This window comes from Clupea harengus, chromosome 4, assembly GCF_900700415.2.
Source record: "Clupea harengus chromosome 4, Ch_v2.0.2, whole genome shotgun sequence".
NCBI lineage: Eukaryota > Metazoa > Chordata > Actinopteri > Clupeiformes > Clupeidae > Clupea > Clupea harengus.
The window spans coordinates 18,415,611-18,440,542 of NC_045155.1; the positions used below are offsets into that span (position 1 = coordinate 18,415,611).

At 44.5% G+C, this 24,932-nt stretch overlaps 1 protein-coding gene across 1 annotated transcript in view; it reads right to left on the reverse strand.

Moving 5' to 3' along the window:
• The window catches only part of LOC105889849 (leucine-rich repeat-containing G-protein coupled receptor 6), a 61,206-nt gene extending 39,891 nt beyond the window's left edge, over positions 1-21,315 (reverse strand). The window contains exon 1 of the mRNA XM_012815779.3: positions 20,679-21,315. Coding sequence (XP_012671233.1) covers positions 20,679-20,872 — 194 coding nt within the window. The 5' untranslated portion in view covers positions 20,873-21,315. The remainder of the gene's footprint in view (positions 1-20,678) is intronic.
• Positions 21,316-24,932: the final 3,617 nt, after the last annotated feature.

Sequence of the window (24,932 nt, forward strand, 5' to 3'; positions counted from 1 at the left end):
CATTCATTCCCTCTACACACACACACACACACACACACACACACACACACACACACACACACACACACACACACACACACACACACACACACACAAACTCTTACAAAAGACACAGAATACTGCATAGGCTATTAGAACGCCTTGCGTTTGGGAGAGGGGTGGGGGACAACGTGTGCAACTTTTGGGCCAAGTTCTATAAAGCTTTTTCTTTTTTTCTTCCCAGTATGCATGAGTCTAACCAGGGTCAAAAGAATATAGCAAACTTCAGAACCGCTTTGAAGTTCCTTAACTGGTGGAGTGAGAGTGTGCTCGGAATAGAGAGCTTTGTGTTTTCAAATGCAGAGGTCGCTCGACACCTCAAACATTATTTCGGTTCTTTTCTTCTCAGCATGGCTGCGTGGGGTTGATGTATGCTTGTAATTCGTAATGCAGCCTGCAGTCTGTGGCCAAGGGCAGACCCTGCACATGCCAGTCAGGTGAAAAATGGTGTTAAAAAGTGATGCGTCTTAAATTCCTGCTCATGTTCACTTGAACCTTAGCCCACTTCTTTCTCTGTCTCTCTGCTCTTTCAATCTTTGTCTCTTTCACTGACACACAGACGCAAACACACAAGCGCGCACGCACACACACACACACACACGCACACACACACACACACACACACACACACACACACACACATACAGTATACGGAAGGTCAGAGGATATAAGGAGGGTGTTCTTCAAAGTGTTGTAATCACTTTAGAGGAGACCACCCATGAGGGAGGACTATGAGTTTGAGGGAACAAAGCAGAGACACACGAGCAATTCAATATATAACTGAAGTAAACGGACAGAAAACTCTCTTTGTTTGCTGTTGTATTTATGTGAAAGGGAATATGGTTTTACAGAGCTGACATGACAACAAGATGTTGCAAGACAGGACGTCTTATCACAGTTTGGATTGAAAGTGTATTGATTCTTCCTTATGGAAAACAGACATTGCTGGGAGAGAACATATTTGCTGAATGTATGTCACCGCAGCATGTATATACATACATATATACAGTATATCCTGACTGAGACACTGAGACTGAACACTAAAGATTACACAGTGCATCAACTAAAGTCAAAAACTAGATTCAAATGACCCACTACAACACCACACTCTCTCTGTCTGAAAACCACCAGAAGAGGAGCGGGTGTTTACCTACTACAGGGCGCAGTGTGCGCGGGCCGAGACCAAGTGACGAGCCCCCCCCCCCTCCTCCCTGCCCCCACCTCCGTCACTTTCCAGACCTTTAAAGCTGACATGTTTGGGTAAACATTACACAGGCATATGAATCCTGCGCCACCGCCAGAAAGCCACAAGACAAACAGATTGTCCTCAGGTGCTGCCTCCGCCTTCAAAGTGCAGGATCCATTTCAAGGGTTTCCCAGATTACAACTGCCGCCACGGCCTCACAGTCCTTCAATCAAATGGAGAGATTCACCCGAAAAGCAAAACATCCCTTAAGGCCTTCTCTCTATCCCCCACTCTCTTAATCACTCTCTCCCTCTATCTATCTATCTCTCTCACTCAAGGGCCATGTCTGTCTTTTTCTTGACTTGACTTCTCTTCAACTACACTTGCTCCGGGTCCGTTATTAAAATAGGAAACCATGAAAATATTTGTGAAAAAGATGATAATCTCTTGCTTCTGATATATGACGTATATTTAATTGAGATGCAGTGTTTTGAAAGCACTGTAATTAATAATAATGGCAGCACTTCCAGGAGCTCTGATAACCTCGGGTCTTCAGATTGATAGATTCAAACTAACTCATCCTGGCACAAAAGCAGGGATATGAAAAGAAACGAATGCTTGACATACACACTTCATAACGTCTTCAAACTTCTACGATCCTACACAGGGCTGATACATCCATAGTCTATGAGGAAATCTACCAACCATGTAATGTCATGTTATCGTGAATATTTGTATTATATGTAATAACATTGTATTTGAGTTTGATGTGGTTTATTGAAATACAAACACATAAAAAGAAGAAATGCCTGCTTGGCTGAGCTTTGTATGCTTGCTCTTCCCCTCTATCTGAAAAAGCGATCTGTCTTAACATTCTGATCACTCGACCACAGAATGACACAGGAAGGAGGGAACAATACACACTTCCTCTCCTCCGCTCTAAAAGATGTGTTTTTCTTTTACATACAGTTAAAGTTCCTGGGCTTGATATTCCTTCTTTTGTGGCCTGGGGCTGTCTCCCTTTCACTCGAGCACAATGAGCGCTCCCGAGTCTTTCACCTGAGCAAAAACCCTCCACAGAGAAAAAAAAAGACAAAAAGAAGGGGTGGGGAAAGAGATACCCAGAGTCCCCTCGGAGTCCCTGAGAGACAAGTGAAGTCTGCGTTTAGACCTTTTCTTCTTCTTCTATATACCCCTAATGTTTTCTTTTTTTTTCATTCTAATAGTTTACAAAAGGAGGACCAAGTCAAATGTCTGGCTCTGTGGATTGGGTGTTTAGTCTGAAGCTCTCGTCATGGGAAATGTTCCTTAGACGTGGGTATGCCTCAGGGCATTGAGAGGATGTCTCCTGATTCATTGCATACACACACACACACACACACACACACACACACACACACACACACACACACACACACACACATACACACTCCACACATCAACAGTGGAGCTGCTGGCCGAACAGGTCACAGTTTCAAAAATCATTGTATTGTTAAAGTTACATTGTTTTTTACTACACAGTGTTTTTCATTTAGCTTTATCTTTTGTAATTATTCATAGTGTCTCTCTCATCATTTTACACTGTTATCAAGAGCTGCCACAATATGTTGCTTCAGCATGGTATCTTAATCAGCTTAAATTCATTCACTCACTTAATTTCCTAAACCTAATTTTGAAATATTATTTGGTGGTGACTGTAACAGCAGTTGTAGAGTGTGAACAGATTGAGATAAAGGGACCATTGAGACACTGCAGACAAACTAGCCAGATAAATGCTTCCTCTCTCCCCCTCTTTTCTGCCCAATGCACATGTTCACACACACACACACACACACACACGCACACGCACACGCACACGCACACGCACACGCACACGCACACGCACACGCGCACACGCACACGCACACACACATACACATACACACACACGCACACACACACGGAAACACACACACACACATACAGAGACACATACACGCACACACACACGCACGCACACACACACACACACACACACACAAACATGGCCACACACACATACACACACACGCACACACACATGGAAACACACACACACACATACAGAGACACATACACGCACACACACACGCACGCACACACACACACACACACACACACACACAAACATGGCCACACATGCTGCATACTCTCTGCCCTGGTCTGCTCTGTTCCTTTATCTCCCACGCTAGCACAGCATCTGAACAGCCATTGTCTGTCCACAGCCCTGCCATTTGCATGGGAACAAAGGTGCTATGCTTTATATGAAAGTCATGGGTGAAAGGTCAACCCGGGCCAACAATGCCCACAGGAAGTGAATTTGTGGAGATTCCTGCAACGTCATAAGTGAAGGACTTCAGGCATGCCAATGCTTTGGAAACTTTGGTTTCCCACAATGAGAAAAAGGTGGATTTGACACCAGGTGGATGAGAAAGCCAGATTACTTCAGTAGAGAACAATGTCTCTGGTTTTTACAACTTTGTTGACAGACAGTGTTTCATACACACATGCTCCAATTCTAATCAAGAAATAGAGGGGAGTGAAATATATCTGAGTTAAAGCCACTGTGCAGAACTAAGATAATTACGATAGTATGTTACACAATGAATTAAATATGATTATATAATCCCTTTGTGAACTTTCAACCAAGACAGTACTTATGGACCTAGTCAAATGATTCAGTCACACAAAGATTACAGCCTCAGCTACCAAATTAGGCGATATCATTTTCATCCACTGACTTTTTCCGATTTGTTTCTCTGACTTCTAAGACATATAGCTAGTGACATGCCTCCTTCCTCGTCCTTATGGTGTGACTTCAAGTAGCTGTGGCTGCTGGAATGCAAAGCCATTTCATAAGCGAGCACTTCATAACCAAACACCTCAAGCTCGAGGATGAGCTACTCTGGCAGATAACATGGGCCTGGTTTTATGGCCTGTGGCTTGCAAGCGCTTCCAAATGTCAGCCTTGGTGTCCCTGCTCTTTCTCCCAGCTTGTTTAAACAGTGCGCACACAAGGAGACAGAAGTTGTCTGTTTCGATTAATGAACCCATTCAAAGTCCTCAGCCCCAGAGCCCCCACTCCCCTGCCCCACCGTACTGCCCCCCCTCCCCCACCACCACCACCTCGATTTTAGTCTCCCTCACACCCTAAACTCCTGCCTCCACCCCCCGATCCCCCCTAAAGACCGCATTCCTCCACGTCCTGTCCCCTTTGTTAGCGCTAAGTGTCGCTGTGATCTTCAGTTTTTTCCCCCTCGCCCTTCCCGTTAGCTTGCGTCCCATCCAAACTCCTTTTTTTTCTGGCACGTAATCCCCCCTTCCATGGAGCGGCATTAGCGCTGGGCCCTTATCGTCTTTGATGCTACTGCAGGGATTTGGGAAGGCATTAAGTGTCATTAACGCAGGCCCATTTATCACCTGCCTGCCAGGGAAGTCTGGCTGCTGCCAGGCAGCACATTAAACAGGCTTTATTTGCCATGCTTGGCCTGAGATCTGAGCCACTGGGGAGTGGAGAGTGTGGAAAACAAGGGCCCTAGGTTCGGCACAGGCGTTCACCGTGTCGGGAAGCAGCAAAGAGACCAGATCCTGGATGAAAACGTACATGGTGCACGGTCTCTGGCCTCTCTGGCTCCCTGAAGACGGCATTATTTGTGGAAGGAAATAACATCATGTCCTGCAACCTGAGCAAAGACAAGACTGAGCAGACCATCATGGAGCCTTGGAACAAGTTATCCAAATGTGATTAAGGCGCTGAGACAAGTTCACTCTCCCGAAAATTGTCATAATCCAATCCAATGGCTAGGTAATTTTAGGATTCCCTACATTCTTCCCCAGACATTTACATTCCAGTAAATTCTTGAAGTTGGTTTAGCGACAGCGAACAGAGTGGCACCTCAATGGTCCTCCATCTCCATTCAGAGTCGGTGCACACGGTTCCCAGTGGAGTTCCTGTCCTCATCATCTTTTCAACGGTTACGGCCCTCATCGTCCTGTTAATCCTACTGTACTAATGAGACTCACTTTGCCAAACATGATTGGTTTGAGGACAGTCTGGCTTGGGCCTGGTCTCTCGCACAAAGACCCCATTGTGGAATTACAGAGAGGGGGCTACTGACATGCCAGGGACCAGAGTTTCCCATGGATGAGGAGGAATCTGTGCAATGTGAACTCGTACATAGGACAACCACCCCCCTTTCACCTACACTCCCTGCCCCACCCCCATGAAGTGTCCCCAATAGAGAGTCATTTTCTAAAATGGCAAGGGAGGGAACGGAGTGCCAACATGGTGGAAAGCCAATGAAGAACACCAAGCAAGGTTGAACTAGAGGTTGAGAAGGTTGCATGGACAGTTCTCAAACTGTCAAAAAGGGACATGATAGAGATTAATAGATCATATGTGCAAACAAATATTATTGAAAACTCTAGGACAGCCACAGTTTAGACCTCATGGTCTTCTGCTGATGGACTATTCTGGATGATCTCATGTATTTCCAATAACTTGATGCTATGAATCGGTTGAATCTGTACACAATCAAACGTGTAAATTCACTCAACAGTTGACAAAAAAACCCCTTTGTTGTTTAAGTAGGTCTGAAACAAGAGCCAGGGGCCTGAACTGTCTCGTGGCTTTCAACCGTACGGCTGGGCCACCTCTGTCAACAGGTCTCAAGCACCTCCCCTCTCTCATCTGCCTGTTTATCCATGTCTCCAGGACGGGACCGTGTCTCCAGCGATGACACCGAAACCGAGGTCCCCTTTCTTCCACAGACGGGATCAGGATGTAACCACACGGCAGAGTACACTGTCACCTTTGTTTCCTCTCTCTCTCTGTCTCTTCTGAGGCAAAGGCCATTGTTGCCATAATACCTATCCCTGCCCAGCATCTGTCCTGAAGCTCTGGCCTCCTCTCTTTTAAGGTGGGGCACGAGAAACCTCACGATTGCCCCCCCAGCCCCAACCCCCCAACCCCTCCACCCTCCCTTGTCTCCGAGCTCCTCTGGGATGACTACACCTTTGTTCTGAGCGGAAGCAGCTCTTATGTTCGCCCAGCCCACTGCATCCTACTTCTGCTGCCAAGGTCTTCCCACAACAAAGAGCCCGCAGTACTTTCAATGACAGTATCCTCCGAGGAAATCCAGGGATGATGAGGCAATACAAACAAAAAGAGACAGAGACAAAAAAATAAAAACGAACAAACACGCCTCCGATGAGCAACCGAGGATCAATTACATATATTAAGCCGTCTTACACGATTTAGTGTACATGATAGGGGTTAATAGGGTAGGGACTCTGATCTGTGAGCTACCATGGTATTAAGTGAACATTATGGGATGTTTTTAATTTGCTCTGACTGACTGCTGCAGGCTACACCTGTTGATTGACCTGGCTGACCCCGGAGTATCAGCCCCCAACCTGTCAGTACGAGAAGAAGGATTGGAACATAATGGTCTTGTGAGTCAACGCCAGAATTGTGTGTTGGAGAAGAAAGCAGGAAAGAAAGAAAGAAAGAAAGAAAGAAAGAAAGAAAGAAAGAAAGACAACCCTCATCTCTCCGTCTTTATTATTTTCCTTATTACGAAATGCAGCTAGTGTTACACAGTGGACTGATTACTTCTGATGGTCCCAGTCTAAGCAACAGATGGGATCCAAGGCTTGATGTACCAGCACTTGATGCCAGCAGCAATCCATGCCCCAGCAGCATCAGACGCCTGTGTGATTTTCAGAGAAATCTAATATCGTTCCAGTTACAATGATCTTCATTACCATTAACAGTGCTGTAGAACTACCATCAATCAGGCGTGTGCCTTTTAGGAGTTGACTCAACAAAGAGCTGTTTACTGTCCTACAGAGCTCTCCCTTTGCTTTAAAAAAAAAAAATAAACGTGCAGTTTTCCTGGGATAAATTAGTTGACTCTCTTTAGCTCACTCCTACTTACAGATATTCACCTCTTTTCATTCAGTCCTCCTCTGAGAAATAAGAGTAAGGACGAAAACAGCCTCTCTTGGCAGGATCCCAAGACGTGATGAGCCCCAAGCAGTGTGCAAAGAAGTGCTTCTTTGACTTCCCCTCTGGCCTGCCACTCTCCTCCTGCCTGCCACACCCGTTTCACCTGAGAAGGCACAGTCTCCTCCTATTAAAACATGGCTACCAGGTGATTTTCCCCAGTGCGTGTCTAGTAAATTATGATTACAGACAACTCTTGTGGAACCGCCAAACAAAGTGAGGCTCAGTTCCCTCTGCCTCACCTAAGTTGACTGGCAGTTTACAGAACGATGCGTTCGCCATTGATCAAAGGCGAGCCCTGAAAGAACAGGGACCGAGGGGGGTGGGGGAGGGATACCAGTCGAAAAAAAAAAAAAAGGGCAAAAGAGCCTCTGGTGTTGTGGGCAGAGTGGTTCTTGCTGTATTCAACTCCACTACCACCCCTCCACCCCCACCACCACCCCCCACCCCCACCCCCCCTCTTTGAGTGTGACTGAGAGGAGAGGATGGAGGAGAGACTGAGTGGCCACCACAAGAGCAAGAATTCTGGAGCCAGGAGCCTGATGTTGAGGCTTGATAGGACGCCAGCCCCAGAGAGAGGCACTCCAGCGTGGCTGTGCACTCCCAGGATGCCTGGCTGTCTCAGAGAGGCCGGGGGCCTGCCCCACACACTGCAGACATGTTTACTCCAAGCCTTGACCTGGGTCAGCGATGATAACCATCGCTCTACTGACATAATGGGCAAGCAAGACAACCGAAATGGAAATATTTCGGAAGGAAATAGAAAGAGAGAGAGAGAGACAGATATGGAAAGGAATGTGATCAGGAAACGTAGTTGCTTTCATAGAAGTGATTATGATCATGAAGATTCCCCCAACCAACATACACACACACACACACACACACACACACGCCACACACTGTGGTCTGAAATGGTTAGCTTCTCAAGTGAACGATCCCAGCACAGCTAAAACAGCAGTCCTCACTGGTGATATATATCAGTGGTGTGGAACTCAAACCAATAAAACTTTATTCATGCCACTCACAGTAGCCCAAAATCAACAGGACACCCTTTGGATGAAATGGGCTTGTTTAAAAAACGGAGGACAGAACATTAAATCAAATACGACCAAAACACGGCTGGTGCCAGCAGAAGCAGCAAATGATGTGGCCCAAAATCTAGATCATGGTTTTTTTTCCGCCCTCCCGCCAGCGCGAAGCCCCGTCATTCCCCTGACTCTCTGGGTATGACAGAGAGAGCGAGAGTCTTGGAGGGGCACAGAGAAACACCCCTCCTGCGGTCTCCCTCAGTGGGCAGAGACTGGGTGGTCCGCACACAGCCCTGCACTTATTTCTCCGGTTCTTAATTTGCCTTGTAGCGGTTTCCTCCACCCGCCAGACTCTGGTTAGCCGTCACCACTGTGGTGCGTCACATAATGACAGCAGTTTGCGGTTTCCAAAGCGAGAGCTAGCTAGCTCTCCTTCTATCCCTCCCTCACTCTCTCTCTCTCTTTTTCTCTCTCTCCCTCTTTCCTCATATTTCTCTCTTTGCCTTTTCTGATCAGCACAGACCCCAGAGACACTGAGGTTTCTGTTGAGGAAGAGAAACGACTGAAGTGGGGTCTGAGAGTCTGAGACAGATGTATGGATGAAGAATGAGAGAGAGAGAGAGAGAGAGAGAGAGAGAGAGAGAGAGAGAGAGAGAGAAGATCGAGAGAGACTGGCATTACTTGACATTGTGAAGCTGGAGGCCACAAGTGCCCTCATGAATTATGACATGATGCTAATAGGATGTATGACTGATCGCGGCTGCTAACCGCAATATTCCCGAATGAAATATAATACAGGTGAGGTTTAACATCAACCCCTCATCTAACCACTTAGGATGTCCTTAAAATGGAGGTTTTAAACTAACTGCAGCAGACATTCATTGCTTAAGTATGACACGAAATAGATCCATGTTTTTGATGGTGTGGCGTTTGAAAAAAACCCGATGCAGACAACACAGCAAACGTTGGATACGTTAAAGATGTTAAAGATGGGATAAAGGTTTTGTTAACACCTTTTTAGAAGATTTCATGAAACGCTTTCAGTCTTGCAAGCCATTTGAGCAAATTCGATGTCAATATTATCCATTCTAATTCACATAAACACAGGAAGCTAGCTACTGGACATCTCGGCTCTATATGGCCTGATAATCACCTTGGGACCCTGCTCACAAATCATGCTGTGGTTCCCTCTAGCAAGTCAATATTTACACAGATATCTCATCACTCATCCCTGTCTCATTCATGCCCCCAAACAACACAGAGGTTACCTCAGCCCAGGCTCAGGAGAATAAGTATGGATACTTATCCTGGCTGCGAGCAGTATTGAAAAATCTCAAAAAGAATCTGTAAGTGTGTGTATGCACTTCTCTTTGTGTGTCTCCATCCCTTTGTGGGTCTTGGTCAGTGTCTATGTTTGTGTGTGTGTGTGTGTGTGTGTGTGTGTGGGTTTGTATGTCAGCAAGTGCGAGCGTGTGACATGAGTGACCGTGCCCCCCATCCCCCCGCCCCCCAACCCCTTTGAACGCTCGAGTGCTGAGCTGAGGTGATGACGGCCCTTTCCTCCCCCTGGCTTCGCCTCATCCACAGGCAGGAGACAAGGGGGCGGCGGCGGGGGGGGCCTTGGCGGCCCTGGCACGCAACACCCGCCACTCATGCCACGAATGCTGATCCAAACACCAACTTTCCATTGGGTGGATGCTTAGGGGGGGCTGGGGGCCTTGGAGGCCTTGACTAAGGTCTGGGCACCTGGAGTGAGGTTTGAAATGAGAGCTCTGTATCATGTTTATGATTCAATAAACCTTTTTCAAAATGCAACAGGTGAGTGGTGCTGAAAGCTATGGGACTCAAACGTGTCTGTATTTCCATGTTTTGTTTAGAATGTATCATTGAAGTGAGTTTCAGGAACTCGCAGAATGTTGAAAGATGGAGAAAGATGTTGAACATGGCAAATAGGAGCTTGCTCAACTGAATGCCTTGATGTGTTGTGAATATAGTACATTCAGCAAAAGTATGGATGATGTCTCTCAGTGTCTACACAGCCTGGACTCCAAATCAATTCCTAAACTAAAAGGATCCATTCCTTATCTATTAAAGATGAAGAAGAGGTTAAAAAGAAATGTAAAGGCAGTGACCACATATATACAAATATACCTCCTAATACCAAAGTCTTCAAGGGAAACTAGTGTGCAAACACTTTGCGTGAGAGACGGTGAAAGAAAGACCTATAATGACTCTCCACACTCAGCGAACACTGACTCCTAGCCACTTCTCAATCTCCTCTCTAATCAAGTATCTAAAGGAACATTTTTAAAAGCCTCTCCAAAGATGAAAGCTTGGGGAATGTGTTGCCTAGAGTGACAATCATTGCAGTAAATTCTGGAGTGTGCCCACGGGGCAAGGTGAAATGACAGCTCCAGTTTATCTACAGATTTTCCTTTCAGATCATTGTACAGGTCCGTGCCAGATCAGGGCCGGATCTGATTTGGCGTCCACTGCTATCTGGGTCCCCATAAGGCAGGTAACTTTGTTCTGTCCGTTTCTATCTGGGTCCCTGTAATTCAAGTAACTTTGGCCCATATGTGGCCTGGACATGGCCCATATCTGGAGAATCTGATGTTCCTTTCTGGTTTCTTTCCATGGAAGAGTCCTTACATGACTCAGTTGGCTAGGTTCAATTTGGAAAAGAAAACCCCCCGCACGCACACAACATTTTTTTAAAGTTACATTCAAACACACACATGCAACTATACACACACAAATACATCCACTTAGGCAGTGGTGAGACCTAGAGCCAAAATGTTGAGAGCATGAACTATAAAATTGACCTTTGGGCTATTTATCTATTCAACCAATATCCCCAACCTTCCATTGAGCAAGTCAAGTGGAGCCAAGTGCCAAGTCCAATATGATCCATGGCGAACGAATCAAAACAAGCGCTAATCTAACAAATTACTGCTGAAAGAATGAACTCAAATCTAGATATTAGCTTATTACTCCCTTTCCGTCCACTTGACATAGTAATGCCCCCTTTTCAACCAGTTTTTGAAGTGTGGATAGAATAAGTCATTCCAATTCAGCTTGAGAGAAAAACAGTCATTGAAACTGACCTTCAGTGAAAAATAGAAACACTCCATCTCTTAGCATAAGAATACTGTCTGAGGCGGTAATTTAATTTTTTTCCTGGAAGGCATCCGTGATGTGTAATTATTTTAGTTCTCCATTACTCACCGATGTAATTTGTTTTTGCAAAAGTATACAGTTCACACTCAGTGCTCAGCAGGGGCTACAAGGCAAACCTCAAATAACCTCCCATTCTTTACAGCGAGGACAGCCCGTTTGACATAAAAATGAAATACGGTCCGTGTGAAATGAATCTCTGGCTTACATTTCAATCAGGAGTCTAAGAAATTATCCTCAAGTGCATGCTATGTTATTTTTGTATAGAGGTTGTTGGGGAGAGTTATGGAGAGAGAGACAGAGGAAACGGAAAGAGCACACAAGCCTGAGAGAGGCACAGAGAGAGAAAGAGAGAACAAAAAGCCATATCCAAGGGCCTCATTTTCAATTCTCTTGATCTCAGATCAGTGAGGTGATTTGCATCCCGGGACAAAAGGCTGTGAACTGCTCTTTAGGTAAGATACAACACATCAAGTGCTCTGTTGATGGTGGAGTGCTACTTGAGCGGTAAATCGGCATCGCTGCGAGTTTGTTTGGATTACGGCTCTATCTGGAGATGGGGACGTGTTGTAGTAAGCTTTTTTGGGATGCTGCCTCGTCTCGCATACCTCATGGTTCACTTGTTAAACAACTGTCCTCTGATCTCACGGCTCTAGACAAAACGGCCTACGACGAATGGAGCCACCCCCAAACAAAACCACAAGGCTGTTTCTACGAAACTTGGGTGGCTCGGCCGATGCGGGATCCAGCGAATAAAATCGGGACTTGAGGATTCTCTGCGGACGAGGAACGCTAGAGGGATTAATCAAAGGCACAGTGTCAGACAGTCATTTCATTACCATTTCAAAGGAGTTTCAGCCAACAATGATAGGACATTTCGCAAAAGCACCACACAAGTCCAAGCCAAAATGTAAATGACTCGCTCTTTCCTCTACATTTCCTGCTGATTTGCTTTCAACGCCGGATACGAAATGCATACTGATACTGGCACACAAAAATGTTTTTGGCGTTCATAAGCATTACATATGAAAAGGACATTTCCACTCTGAACCCTTGTCCTTGATGGTTCCGCGTTGAGTCAGTCCATGGATCTCCTCAACACCTCCACCCACGGAGGATTTATGCTATGTATACAAGCGTATGTACTGTGGGGCGTGTACACGAGTGTTGCTTCAATCAGAACTGACGGTCTCTGTCACGTTCAAAGACCCCAGATCCTCTCTGATGGTTTAACCACAGGTTAAGAGTCTACAGAAGACATCCCACAGAGAGGGGGTGGAGCTTGCGCCACGATTTACAACTTGCTACTTTAAAAGGGACGTGGATGATCTGTGGTTTGTCTCTCCCTGTGAATGATGCCTCTCTCACAAAATAATACTGTGGTGGGTTAGAATATTTTCACTCTATTAGTATCTGCTTACATTTGTTTACAGTTAGTTTATACTTATACCAGATACTTTCATCCAAAGCCACTTACAGCACAGAACAAATGCACGTGTTTCTCAATCTGTGTTTTTTAGTGATTCAACCCATGATCTTGGTGTAGTTAGCACCTCGCTCAACCTGTTGAGCTCCAGGAGCGCATCTTCTCTGCACTGCACAGCAAACCTTAAAGCCACACTAGCCAGCATTTGTCAGAATAGCCTTAATTAAGAATCATTTAAAGTGTATGCAATTTCCACTTCTTTGCCTAATGCATCAAAACCAAAAGATGTCAAGATGTTATGGGCGTGTACTCAAACCTCCCAGTCTCTTTTCCCACTAGGCCTCAGTATGAAAATCCCACCCACCATTTTCTCTTTGTCTCACCACAAACATCGCCTGCACCTTTCATGCCCTGGCTTCAAAGACATAAGGCTCTTAATATTTTTATTTTGCCATGTCCACCCATTTCTATCCTCTTGTAGCAATGTGTGCCTGTGAAAGTTCTTGAGAAGTGGGAAAAAATGAGTGTTAGGTTGACCTAAGCGCATAAAGATGTAAGAGTGTTTTTTTTCTCTTAAAGTGCGTACTGCATTGCATAAGTCTGTGTTGTCTCTTCTGTCATGTGGTGGGCAGATCTCTCTAAGACTGGCCCCTGCTCTCCTCCTTCCCCAGGCCAATGTACAGCTGTTCCAGAGATGGGGGAGTGTGCGGTAGGTCGGAGCAGTTTATTTATCCAGCATTGACTCAGACTATTTTAAAGCTGCTTTTACAGCGCACTAATTGGTGCTGTTTCACTAGGTAACTGGGGGAAATGAGCAATTACTCATATGTTTGTTTGAGGCTGGAGATAAGTGTCTCTCTCTCTCTCTCTCTCTCTCTCTCTGTATGTGTGTGTGTGTGTTGGTGTGTGTGTTTGTGTGTGATACATTACAAAACATCACTAAAAAAAGAAAAAAAATAGTCAGTTTCTTGTTGCCAAAAATAAACTCAGGGTGAATTTACCATGAAGTCTGAAAATATGAAGGGCTCTTTTGAATAAAGCACACTGATACTAGTATCTTATTAACTACCTCAAATATATGATGTGTGGCTGTAACAGCATGTGAATAAATGTATTCAGTATGAAGAAAAGACACACATTTCTGTCTCTCTCCCATTCTGTCTGTTCACTTGTGTGTTTAAACAGAGTGTGGTACGGTGTGCAAGCAAAGCTCTCTCTTTGAGATCCAGACTTTACACTGCACATTTGGGTGGCAAATTCCAGAGGCCGTTTGGGAATTTAGAACCTTTCAAGAATATTCCCAAACACAATTGGACTTCCACAGCAATTTACAGTGCTGCTTACTGATGGAAATCCTACTTTGCATGCAATGCAAGAAGAAGAAGGAGGAGGAGGAGGAGGAGGAGGAGGACAAGAAGAAGAAGAAGATGAAGAAAACTGATGGAGTTTCACAGAAGATGATGACAAAAAAGGACATGGAGTGTCACCTGCAGGTAAACTAGAAGAATAGAAGAATAGAAATGGAGTCTTCCACAGGGACAACAGAGCTCCACACCAAGGTCATCATATATTGCCTCTCCATAATTCATGCTAACATGATCTGACACAAATAGCAAACACAGCCACAAACAAACCGGCACCGTAGAATTGGGAATTGTGGTTGCAATCAAAACGCAGCGTCAGAGCCTGTGCAGGCTTCCATTCTGGCAGACGCAATTCATTAGATTCACCTGTTTCTTGTTTTGGTCGGGGACCCGAAGTGAAGCCCTGGCCCACCAAACAGACTTATCTCTGTAAACTGTCAAGTTTTTCAGCTGGAGATTTTATTAACCACACCGTGCCAGATACCTCATCGACATTTGGAGTCTCGTTCAATTTTTTTTTCCTCTCGCTCCTTTTCTCTCCTTTTCTCTCCTATTTTTTTAAAGCAGTGGCCTGGAAGATTGTTTCAGCCAAACACATCCATGTGTTTCATATATTTTTTGAACTTTGAGTATTACTTTTTGGCGACTCTAGCCTTTAGTAATGGACGGTTGACAGGTAACTAGAGAGTCATAATACATTCTGTAGAACACGTCAAATGGAATGCACGTTTGCACCCTAACGCTTTGGTACTGAAGATATTATTTCAGTGCCATTACAGACTACTGCAGAACCCTTAATAGTGGTATTATTTCAGTGCCATTACAGACTACTGCAGAACCCTTAATAGTGAGGGGGATTATAACTCTTCCCTCAATGCTTTAACTTGATGTCCAGCATCCTAAAACTCACACGGATGGTCTCGGCCAAAACAGACAAGCGCATCATCAGCAGTATTTCCTAACAGTCCTGGAGCCTGAAAAAAAGGCTAAAAGTGATATTCTGTAGGCTTGAGCAGCTTTACTTGGAAGCATCATTTAGTAAGCTTTTACTATAAGGTTCAACTCAGTAAGAGCTGTAATTAATACCTTTTACTAGATTCATTCAAGAAACATAATTATACATGTGTAGATTTAGATGTTCTGATGGCCTTCCGACCAGATAACACTCCATGCCTCCAAACAAGGCACACACACACACAAACACAAACACACACACAAACACACAAACAAACACACAAACACAGACACATCTCTCTCTCCAGGCCTTGATAACAGGTTCCTGGCTTGGAGCAGTGGAAATTGAGGCTGTACTGTAAGCAAAAACATGTGCCTCCAATTCTTGGCCTAACTCAACATTAATTAGTGTTTATTTAGAAAATGGCTGTCCTGTCCCAGGGGCCACTGAGGGCCACGGAGGGCCTGTGAGGCTATGCTCAGCCTCACTGGGAGCCTAGGAGGTCCCAGGCTTCAATAGACAGTTAGCTGATCAGTGCCTTAGGCACACTTGTGAAGGATACCCCAAACCCCTACTCCCCCAAGTGGTATATGGGTCAATGACCAAAGAAGTGTTTCTGAGGTCATCTCCTCTTAACCTTGCTCCAGGGTAAGGAAGTCTTGACAAAGGTCACAAACACACACACACACACACACACACTTATACACACTCACAAATGCGAACACAAACACATGCAAACACACATGCACATGCGGAACCTCTCGCACACACACATACATCTACCTTACTGACTGTTATCACCGTTCAAGTGTTGTGGACAATAAACATTCTGCTGCTATTTCTTTGCATGTTGTATGAAGTGTGTTTTAATGAGGTGATTCAGTGCCTTCAGGATTTAACAGGGCCAAAATATGAGATGATCTTAACCATGGATTGCGTTATAATATCTCTCAAGCTTGAGCCGTATGGCAAATCTAACGCTGTATCATAAATCAATTAAGGACAGCTTTCAAACCTCATCAGATAACAGAAAACAGCTTGCAAACAATGCATGCATCTCTGTCAGGAACCATTCCTCGTAAAAGAGTGATGGTGGTGTCCAAAAGAAAAAGAAGAAAAAAAAAATGCTGTCAAAGTCTGTGCAAAGGTTCCAAGAAGAAGACAAAATCCTCTCAGCCGGTTCCGATTGCAGAAGCCTCTTTCTGGCAAAGGGCAAGTAGCCTCTGAACTACCAACCCCCCCAAACACACACACACACACACACACACACACACACACACACACACACACACACACACACACACACACACACACACACACACACACACACACACGCACACGCACACACACACACCACCCCTGAGGGCAGTGGTGGCAGTAACCTCCCCCTCCACCCTGCAGGCACAGTGTGCCTCTGCTGGGTCATTTCTGGGTGAAAGCGAGATGTTGCTCTTGGCTCCCCCACTTAAGCCCTGAGTCTCAGGTGTAATTTCTATGCCTGGTGAGGTAATGTCCTTCTAACGTTGCATCACTGGGGCCCGGAGCGTGCTGCCAAAATCCGTGAGTTCAGGCGTCTTTTTCATGCAAGTGTTAGATGCCTCATTAGGCCCTGACGTGGAGCTATTGTTGCCGAGATACGCGGGTACACAAAGGTATGAGGTGAGGCAAACAAGTATTGAAGAACTGTCATCATGTTTTGATTAAAACCATGTGATGCACAGACTCCCATTGCCCATGAGTGCTTTTGAAAATGTTGCCTTTTTTTTACGATTCCCACATAAACCAATCATTTCGAAACAATGCGAGTCTGTGGTATATCTGAATTGTATGGTAAAAAGTACAAGCATAATCATCCATACGAAGAGTCCCTGATGAAGCAGAGACAATAGGGTTTGTTCTACAGAGAAGCCTCAACAGTAGATCTAAAAGTGAAAAGCAATGTATTGCTTAGATAATAGGACCTAGAATTTCAGCTGGTATTAACCAAATGCATACCTATACGCTCAGTACTTTCCAAGCTGTTACAACTAAGTAAGCGTTTTATAAAATTTGTGCAAACTAGCTGAAACAATGCCATGAAGTGAGAAAAAGAAACACGCATAACACTTCCATGCACTCACACTCAGGATTTCTAAAACCTATTAAACTAAAAATTATTTAAACAGATCACAATCTTCAATTTTAACGGTGATGTTCCTTTTGCCTGTATTAATATAGTGCCATATGACAAGGTTTTGTTAACTTAAAACTTTCCCCTAAACATTATTTTGGTAACTAAAGCACTAGCACACTCTAGCCAGCTATTAGACTTGAAAAATGAAAACAATTTTTTTCAACGGCACAAATGTTGCACCTCTGTGGCAATCCTCTAAGTGTCACGTAAATTATAAACCAAACATATGTTCCCGTCTGTCTCTAAAATAGTTGAATAGTTTTCTGTTTATCAAGCGTCTTCTTCTCCTTCTTCTTCTTCTTCTTCTTCATGTCTGTTTCTTACCCCCCACCCCCATATATGTATCATCTATCGTCTATGAGTGTCCATCTTTATGTATGTATGTGCACACATCTGTTTGTTAACATGAGCTACAGGATGTAAAGAGTTTGAAATAACACCCCTTCTGTGCAGAGCACTTGTGTAGGTCCGCAGCCATCTATACATTGACACATATGTCAGCAGAGGACATTGACCCATTTGCAACCACTACAATGCTACATCTGTCAGGCGGAGGAATGGAATGTGTATGGAATGGCCGTGGCAGAGAGGGTAAGCTCTGAGTGTGCAAAGCAAGTGAGCGAGCAGGCAAGCAACATTTGTCCTTTTGATGTTTTCCTTGCTCACTCAGGGTTTAAAACACCCTCTTCCAGAAACAATTTTTCGGTATGACACATTTTTTCCATGCCTTAGGGCACCTGTTGTCCCATTTGGCCAAATGATACTAAATCATGGCAGCTACGCCTCGCAGAAGCGTCTCACAGAACGTACTCTTTGGTGAGGAGTGTGCCCAGGGTAGTGCAATGGACGGACTTCAAATTGTGTGTTACTGTGTGCACTGTGTTAACCGGAAGAACTTTGCCTCTGTAAAATGGCATTGCCGTATGCAGCCAGTCACAAACTGTCAAGTTATATCATACATGTCCCAGCTTGTAAAATCATGACGGTATTTGTAAATGAGGATTTTTTTTGTATTGGTTAACCTTAACTTCACAAAAACCTAAAGTCAAAAATATGACCTCACTCCAGAATACACAACTATTGTACAGGGATAAAGGGTTTTAATCTGCAATCCAAACCTTTATTTTGCTTTTCACCTAACAGAGAGAGATACTACAAACACTAAATGAGGAATACCAGCCTATTTCCCAATGCAGCACAAGCTTACTAGGATATCTCAACAATCAGCTTTCAGTAGCGCTTAGCTTAAGTCAATATTTATTTGAGCGCTGTGTTCCTCTGCCAGCCAGGAGAAGGGGCCCTTTGACAGACACCTTCAGCTGTTTGCTCTTTGATGCTGCAGATTGGGAGATCAAACGTCTTGTCTGATTAGGCGAAGGCGGAGAGCTATCTGCGATCAATCAACCATCACACCGATAAGATATAGCCCCAGCCGGCGTGTTTCACGGTGTGACGGTGCAGAAATGTGCCGCTGTGCAAACACGGACACACAAAACGCAGCCCCTTCTTCCACGCAATAAGAGATGAGAGAGCAACATTGTTTGACTGACTTTGACAACAAATGCCAACAGGGTTGAAATTAACCAGTGGAAACTGATAGGAAACTTTGTTCAAAATGCTGACTTAGTCGAGATAGGAATTTGTCCTGTTAGCTCTACAGTACCCAAGCTCAACTAAGTCAAAGCTTTGCCTTGGAATGTAAGCAGACTAACGTGGCCCAGAGGAACAGAGACAAACGTGAGGGTGAACTGTGAGCCGCCACTCTCTCCCTGAGCCAGTCACCAGCTGATTACTGCTACTTTATAAAATGTGGTTGCCATAGTGATCACCTAAGAACCTGTTGACAAGACTAGCCCAAGAACAATAGCAATAGCACTGAGGTCTGCCCCACAGGGTTTTGTTGCTATTTGTCCTGAACAGCACTAACAATATTTGTCCTGGTGACAGTTTTAGTATTTCTCTTGGGAAAATAAACAAATCTATCATATTTGCTTTCTGTGTTACAAATTATGTAACCAACAACAGCTATGATGTGATCCAGTGTATGCTAGCAACTTGTAAGGTGACTGAATCAAATTTAATAGAATCTAACATACTTCCACTAAAATTGTAATTGGAGACAATGTACAGGTATTGTCCTAGATGTATGTGTTGTTTTGCTTCTTGTATTCCACCCGTTCATTAGCTGGAGCTAGCCAGTTAAGCATTACACCATGAATGGCAAATACAATAGTAAGCCCTTCAGGCATCCCTGTTTCCTTGTTGCACCTAGTCGATACAGGGGTGGAGTTTAAACCGCCTCTTCTCTTCTTTGATCTCGCCGGGACTACTTAGAATCATTTTCCCCACCCTTGTACAAACTGCATGCAAAAGAAAAATAGAATAACACTTTTGGTACCTGTGGTCATGTTGTCATTTCAAATAATGTACATGTGAAACATTCACAGTTGCCCACAACAGATTAGGTAAAAAAAAATCTATATATTCTATGAATAAAACTTTTTTCCACCAGCAAATAGTCTAGTAAGAAGACTAAGACATACTACATAGTATAGAGTTAGAGTAAGTGCAGGGTGACCTTCCATTTGAGGGGGTCGCCCCATGAAATTGCCTGTGACTGTGACTAATACACGTGAGTGGGATGAATTTCGGGTGGATCAGTTGCGTCCCCCCTGCGTCATCATTCACAATCAGGGGACATCTGGAGTGCCTTTGACTTATCACTGACTTAATAAGGCAGCCTCCCAGCGGGGCTCCAGGAAACCCTATCCTGAAAAGCAGCCCCATTCCAGACCATCCCTCTCTCTCTCTTTCTCTCTCTCTCTCTCTCTCTCTCTCTCTCTCTCTCTCTCTCTCTCTCGCTCTCTCTCTCCGTATGGGATCCCATCCTCAGCAAGGAGTGAGTGGGACAGCACACATTTACATTAGCCCCATATCCCCCCCTCCTCCTCCCCTACTTTCATTCAGCCATTTACCTCAGAGCAACTGGTGACGCTTGAAACACACGCCTTTACGTTTAATACATCAAGGCTGAAGAAGTGCTGTAACCTGAGTTTATCTGGTCTGCTCACAGAATCTATTCACATTCAGTCATGTCACAATCCAAGTCACACACTCATTCGTATCACAGTCAAGTCCAATTCATTCATGTCACGTTCAGGTCTGTAGTAAGCCTGTAGGTCAGACAAGAGAGGTTTCCACAACTCCAAGTACACACACTATCACACACACTTTTCTCGCATCAGAGTGATGTTTACATGGGTGAGCAGTCAGAGAGTAACAGACAGAGAGGGCAGCATACTCACAGGTAGGACGTCAGTGGGCTGAGGTTGCCGGGCACCGCCGATAGTCCAAGCTCCGAGCAGTCGACAATGAGTAGAATCCCATCCTCCTGGCACTGGCATGGCGCTGGGTACAGACTGGCAGGCAGAGTGGCACTCTGGGTCCCATGAGCCTGCACACTGCTGGCAAACTGCAGCATCAGGAGTAATGCCAACATGTCACCTCGTGTCTGTGTTTCCACCACCACTTTCAAGAGAAAAGAAAAAATCAAATCTTCTAACTGAAAGGAAGTGCCAGTGAGAGAGGGTGAAGTGAATGTGTTTAGGTTTAGGTCTTCTGTCCTCTTCTTCTGTGCCTTGCTCTGGGTCTCTCACTCTTCAGATCACTCCACAACTGCCATGAGTGACTCAGTCAGTCAAAGGTTTGCGCACACTTCTCCAGCCTCTCTCCTTTTCTCTCTTTCTCTCTCTTTCACTCACTCTCTTTCTCTCTCTGTCAGTCTGCCCTGTCCTCTCTCACTTTGAAGACATTTACCTATTGTAGTGGGAGTCTAAGTGTCTACCCTCATTGGCTCCCGCTTGAAGGATGGGAGGAGTCTATCTCTCACTCATGCTCCCTCTCTCTCTCCCTCTCCCTCTCTGTCTCTCTCTCTCTCCCCCCCCCCCCAGGCAGTTTAGGGAGCAGTTCATTTGATGAGGGGGGTGGTGGTGGGCCAGAGCTTTGGGATAAGACAGGACTGGCTGGTAAGCCCTGGTGGAGGAAGTGGAGTAACGAGGAGAGCTTGGGCCTGAGGTATGCTTATAAAGAAGGGCAGAGAAGAGGAGAGGAGAGGAGAGGAGAGGAGAGGAGAGGAGAGGAGAGGAGAGAAGAGAAGAGAGGAGAGACAGTTGTCCTGTGTCCTTTTCTGCTCTCCAAGACTTAAGGTTAATAGTTAGACTTTGCTATGCGGAAGTTTGTCCTTAGAAGTTTATCTGCCAAAAAGACACTAATATATTAGGCATTCGGTGATAAGGGAAGAAATACTTTTCTGAAAAGGAATGTAAGTATACTTACATGTATAAGAAAGCTATTGTTCTTATCCATGACGGAACAGCTGTAATTGATAAACATTATTTACTTCACTTCTTATGGTCACTAGTGTGTGGGGTGGGGAGAGGGGGTCTAGTGGCAGCTGAATTAAGTACATGTGGACGTCTGTTTGCCAAGACCTCATCTACCACAAGGGTGCACCTATGTGCCATCTCACACCATGTGCATATGGGTCAACTTTATTGCGGTAGCTGCCTATATTCATGTCGCGGGTCGTGGATGTTAATGTTGCTCTTTTCATGGTCTGTAATCAGAAGATAATATGGTAATAAATTAATTACACAAATACACATAATCATCTTAACATAATGTTGTCATCTGGAAGGTGATCCAATCTGAACTGATTTTAGGATTTAGATAACAGTGTAGTCCTTCTATACAGTCTTAAATCTACTGGAGATTAAACAACTCTATGGACTCCAGAGGGTCTATGGCACATTTCGGTATTATGTTTATTAGCTCAGTATGTGTGGCAATGGGTGTTTATGCAACTCTTACAAAGCCATTCTCCCATCAAAATTCTGATGAGATAATTACTAGTGAGGATCTGTGTTTTCACATTGTGGCTATAAGCACCATCAGGGAAAAATAAACGTATTCAGTTTCAAAGAAATGCCTATTCCACTACCTCCCCTGAAACAGTGAATGCAACGAGTGTTTCAGTCTGTTGTCATTTTAGTCTGTTGTCATTAGTTGCCACCATGTCTCCTTTCATTTCCTGTAAGCTTTCACTTGAGATTTTCAACAGGATGCAGTGCTCAAATATGATATTAGTCCGTTCCCCCCAAAAACAGAAACATTTGTCACATTATTCCATCAAATCTGTATCTGTAAATAGCTTGTATGCCACTATCCACAGTTATGCAGCTCAACATTGACTATAACTGCATGTAGAAAATACAGTAACTAAATCAAATATACTGAAATATGTGCTTAAACGACACTGGGTGGTACTGAATTTGAATGAAGGCAAATCATATGAGTTGATGCAAGTTCAACCACAATATACAAGAACAGAATTCACAAGGAAGGGTTTCCTTTCTTGTTTATTTTCAAGGTAATTTGTGTGCCAGTCTAAGCAGAATACTCTCATTCAAAAGACTGTTACTTTACACACACTGATATTACATGATAACCCACTCTCCCTTATTGATTCACATTTGTTTACAGTATATACTGATTGCAATACAAATTAAATGGCTCTATTCTTTATCCAACTAAGGCATTTTCCCCCTCGTTTGTCCCTCCCATCAGAATGTATGCAGGCTCTGAAACAGTTTCCAGTCCCACAAGCCTGCCTGTAAATGGGCAAAAGTGTACCCCATTGATTAATTAAAATTCCTTCACGAGGCACAATGCTCTGTGGAGCCTTTTTTACGTTCTCAAACAAGAACACATAGAACCTTTCATCACTGCTCGTGCTCCTCTTCACCCCCCCTTGCAGAAATCTTTTCCCTTGTTTTCTCCCTCTCTCTCTCTCTCTCTCTCTCTCTCTCTCGCCTACCCTTTCATATTTGGGTGTGGGTTCTTTTTTTTTTCAAACGGCACTGTTTAATTCAAGGATATACTAACACATACTCAACTCGCATGCTCTGTAAAAGAGCTGGCAAAACATACCTTTGGTCCCACTCCAGTTGCTTTTCAAACACCTGCAACCTGCACATTTCATACCCCCCACCCCCCAACCTCCACCCCACCATTCACATGCAAGCAGTTTTTAATTGTCTAGCCCGGGGTGCCCCTATAAATACACTTTAACAAGACACATATTCTCTCTCTCTCTCTTTCTCTTTTTCCCTCCTTTCTTCTCAAGGCAGTGGCTCACCGTTGTCTGACAGCCTTGGATTGATTTGCCATTAGTGCCGAGGCCGGCGAAGAGAGAGACTAAAGAAAAGCCTGACATAAAGTGGGGATTTAGACAATGCCGTGGCCCGACCAAACTTTGAATTGGAGCGCTCTCACCAAACACAGCTCAGCAAACAGTCTCTACCTTTAGGCACCTGTCGCCTCTGATTGGCCAAAAAGGATGTTTTGTTTCCAAGCTTGAGAGAGGCTGCGAGAACCGCCGAAAAAAAAGTCTGCCCAAACCCATGGCCCCCTCAAGATCAAAGAGACTCTCTACACAAAAACAATCACACATACACACATTCAGATACACACAAACTCCTGCAATCTCATGCACACACACACACATACACAGAGAGACACACACACACACACACAGAGACACACAGACACACACAAAGAGAATCACACACACACACACACGCACACAAACACACACTAACCAATCTTTTAAGACACAAAAGGGAAGCAGGTACCTGACACTCACCTGACTGAATTCACCACAGGCTATTTGAGCTCCATCATGCAAGGAGGCTTATTCAGAGGCAGCCAGAGAGAGAAAAGAAACCAAGGCCTTGTTCTTCCCCACCACCATGGGAATGGACAATTGGTTGTGAACTGGGCGATATTTAGTGGCAATGACCACCTGCCTATGGCTGTGTAAGTGCTTTCTCACGTGAACCGTTTGAGGAGGTTCTATGGGCTCCAATGGCAGTCATCCGTGCTCGCCCTCTTTTCCTCTTTCCGGTGGGCGCCGGGGTCGGGAAGAATGTGTACAGAGAGGGACGAGGTGGGTGGGTTGATGAGTGAAGCTGCTTGCTGCTTTTTTTTGCCGTGGATCAGTTCAACAAAGATATCCGTCCAGATGTTAAGACCACACTCTCCTTGAAAAGAGGAGGAATTTTAAAGAAAGATGAGAGAGCGGCAAACAGGGGTGTGCGGTGACGTTTTTTGCCATCTACAGAATATTTGTTTTAGAAACATGAAACTGGATGCATAAACTCAATGAATGAACTCAAACCACAATATGTTGTTAACGAATTTGATTAAGATAATCAAAAACAGTCATGACAAGCTTTTTAATCTCATGATATTGAGATTCAAAGTTTATTTTATTTATTTATTTCAGTAACATAAAATCAACTTCTAGTCTAGACACTGGAAGTTACACCAGAATGTCAGTATTAACTATAAACATACTATATTAGGCCAGATACTACGATAGCCGCTACACGCTAAACTTTTGTCTAGTTTCTCAGAATCCAGCCCTGGCTCTCTTTGAACGACTAGAACGTTCATTGCTGAGGCATTTGGCTGCACTTGTTATTCTCGGCGCACACAAA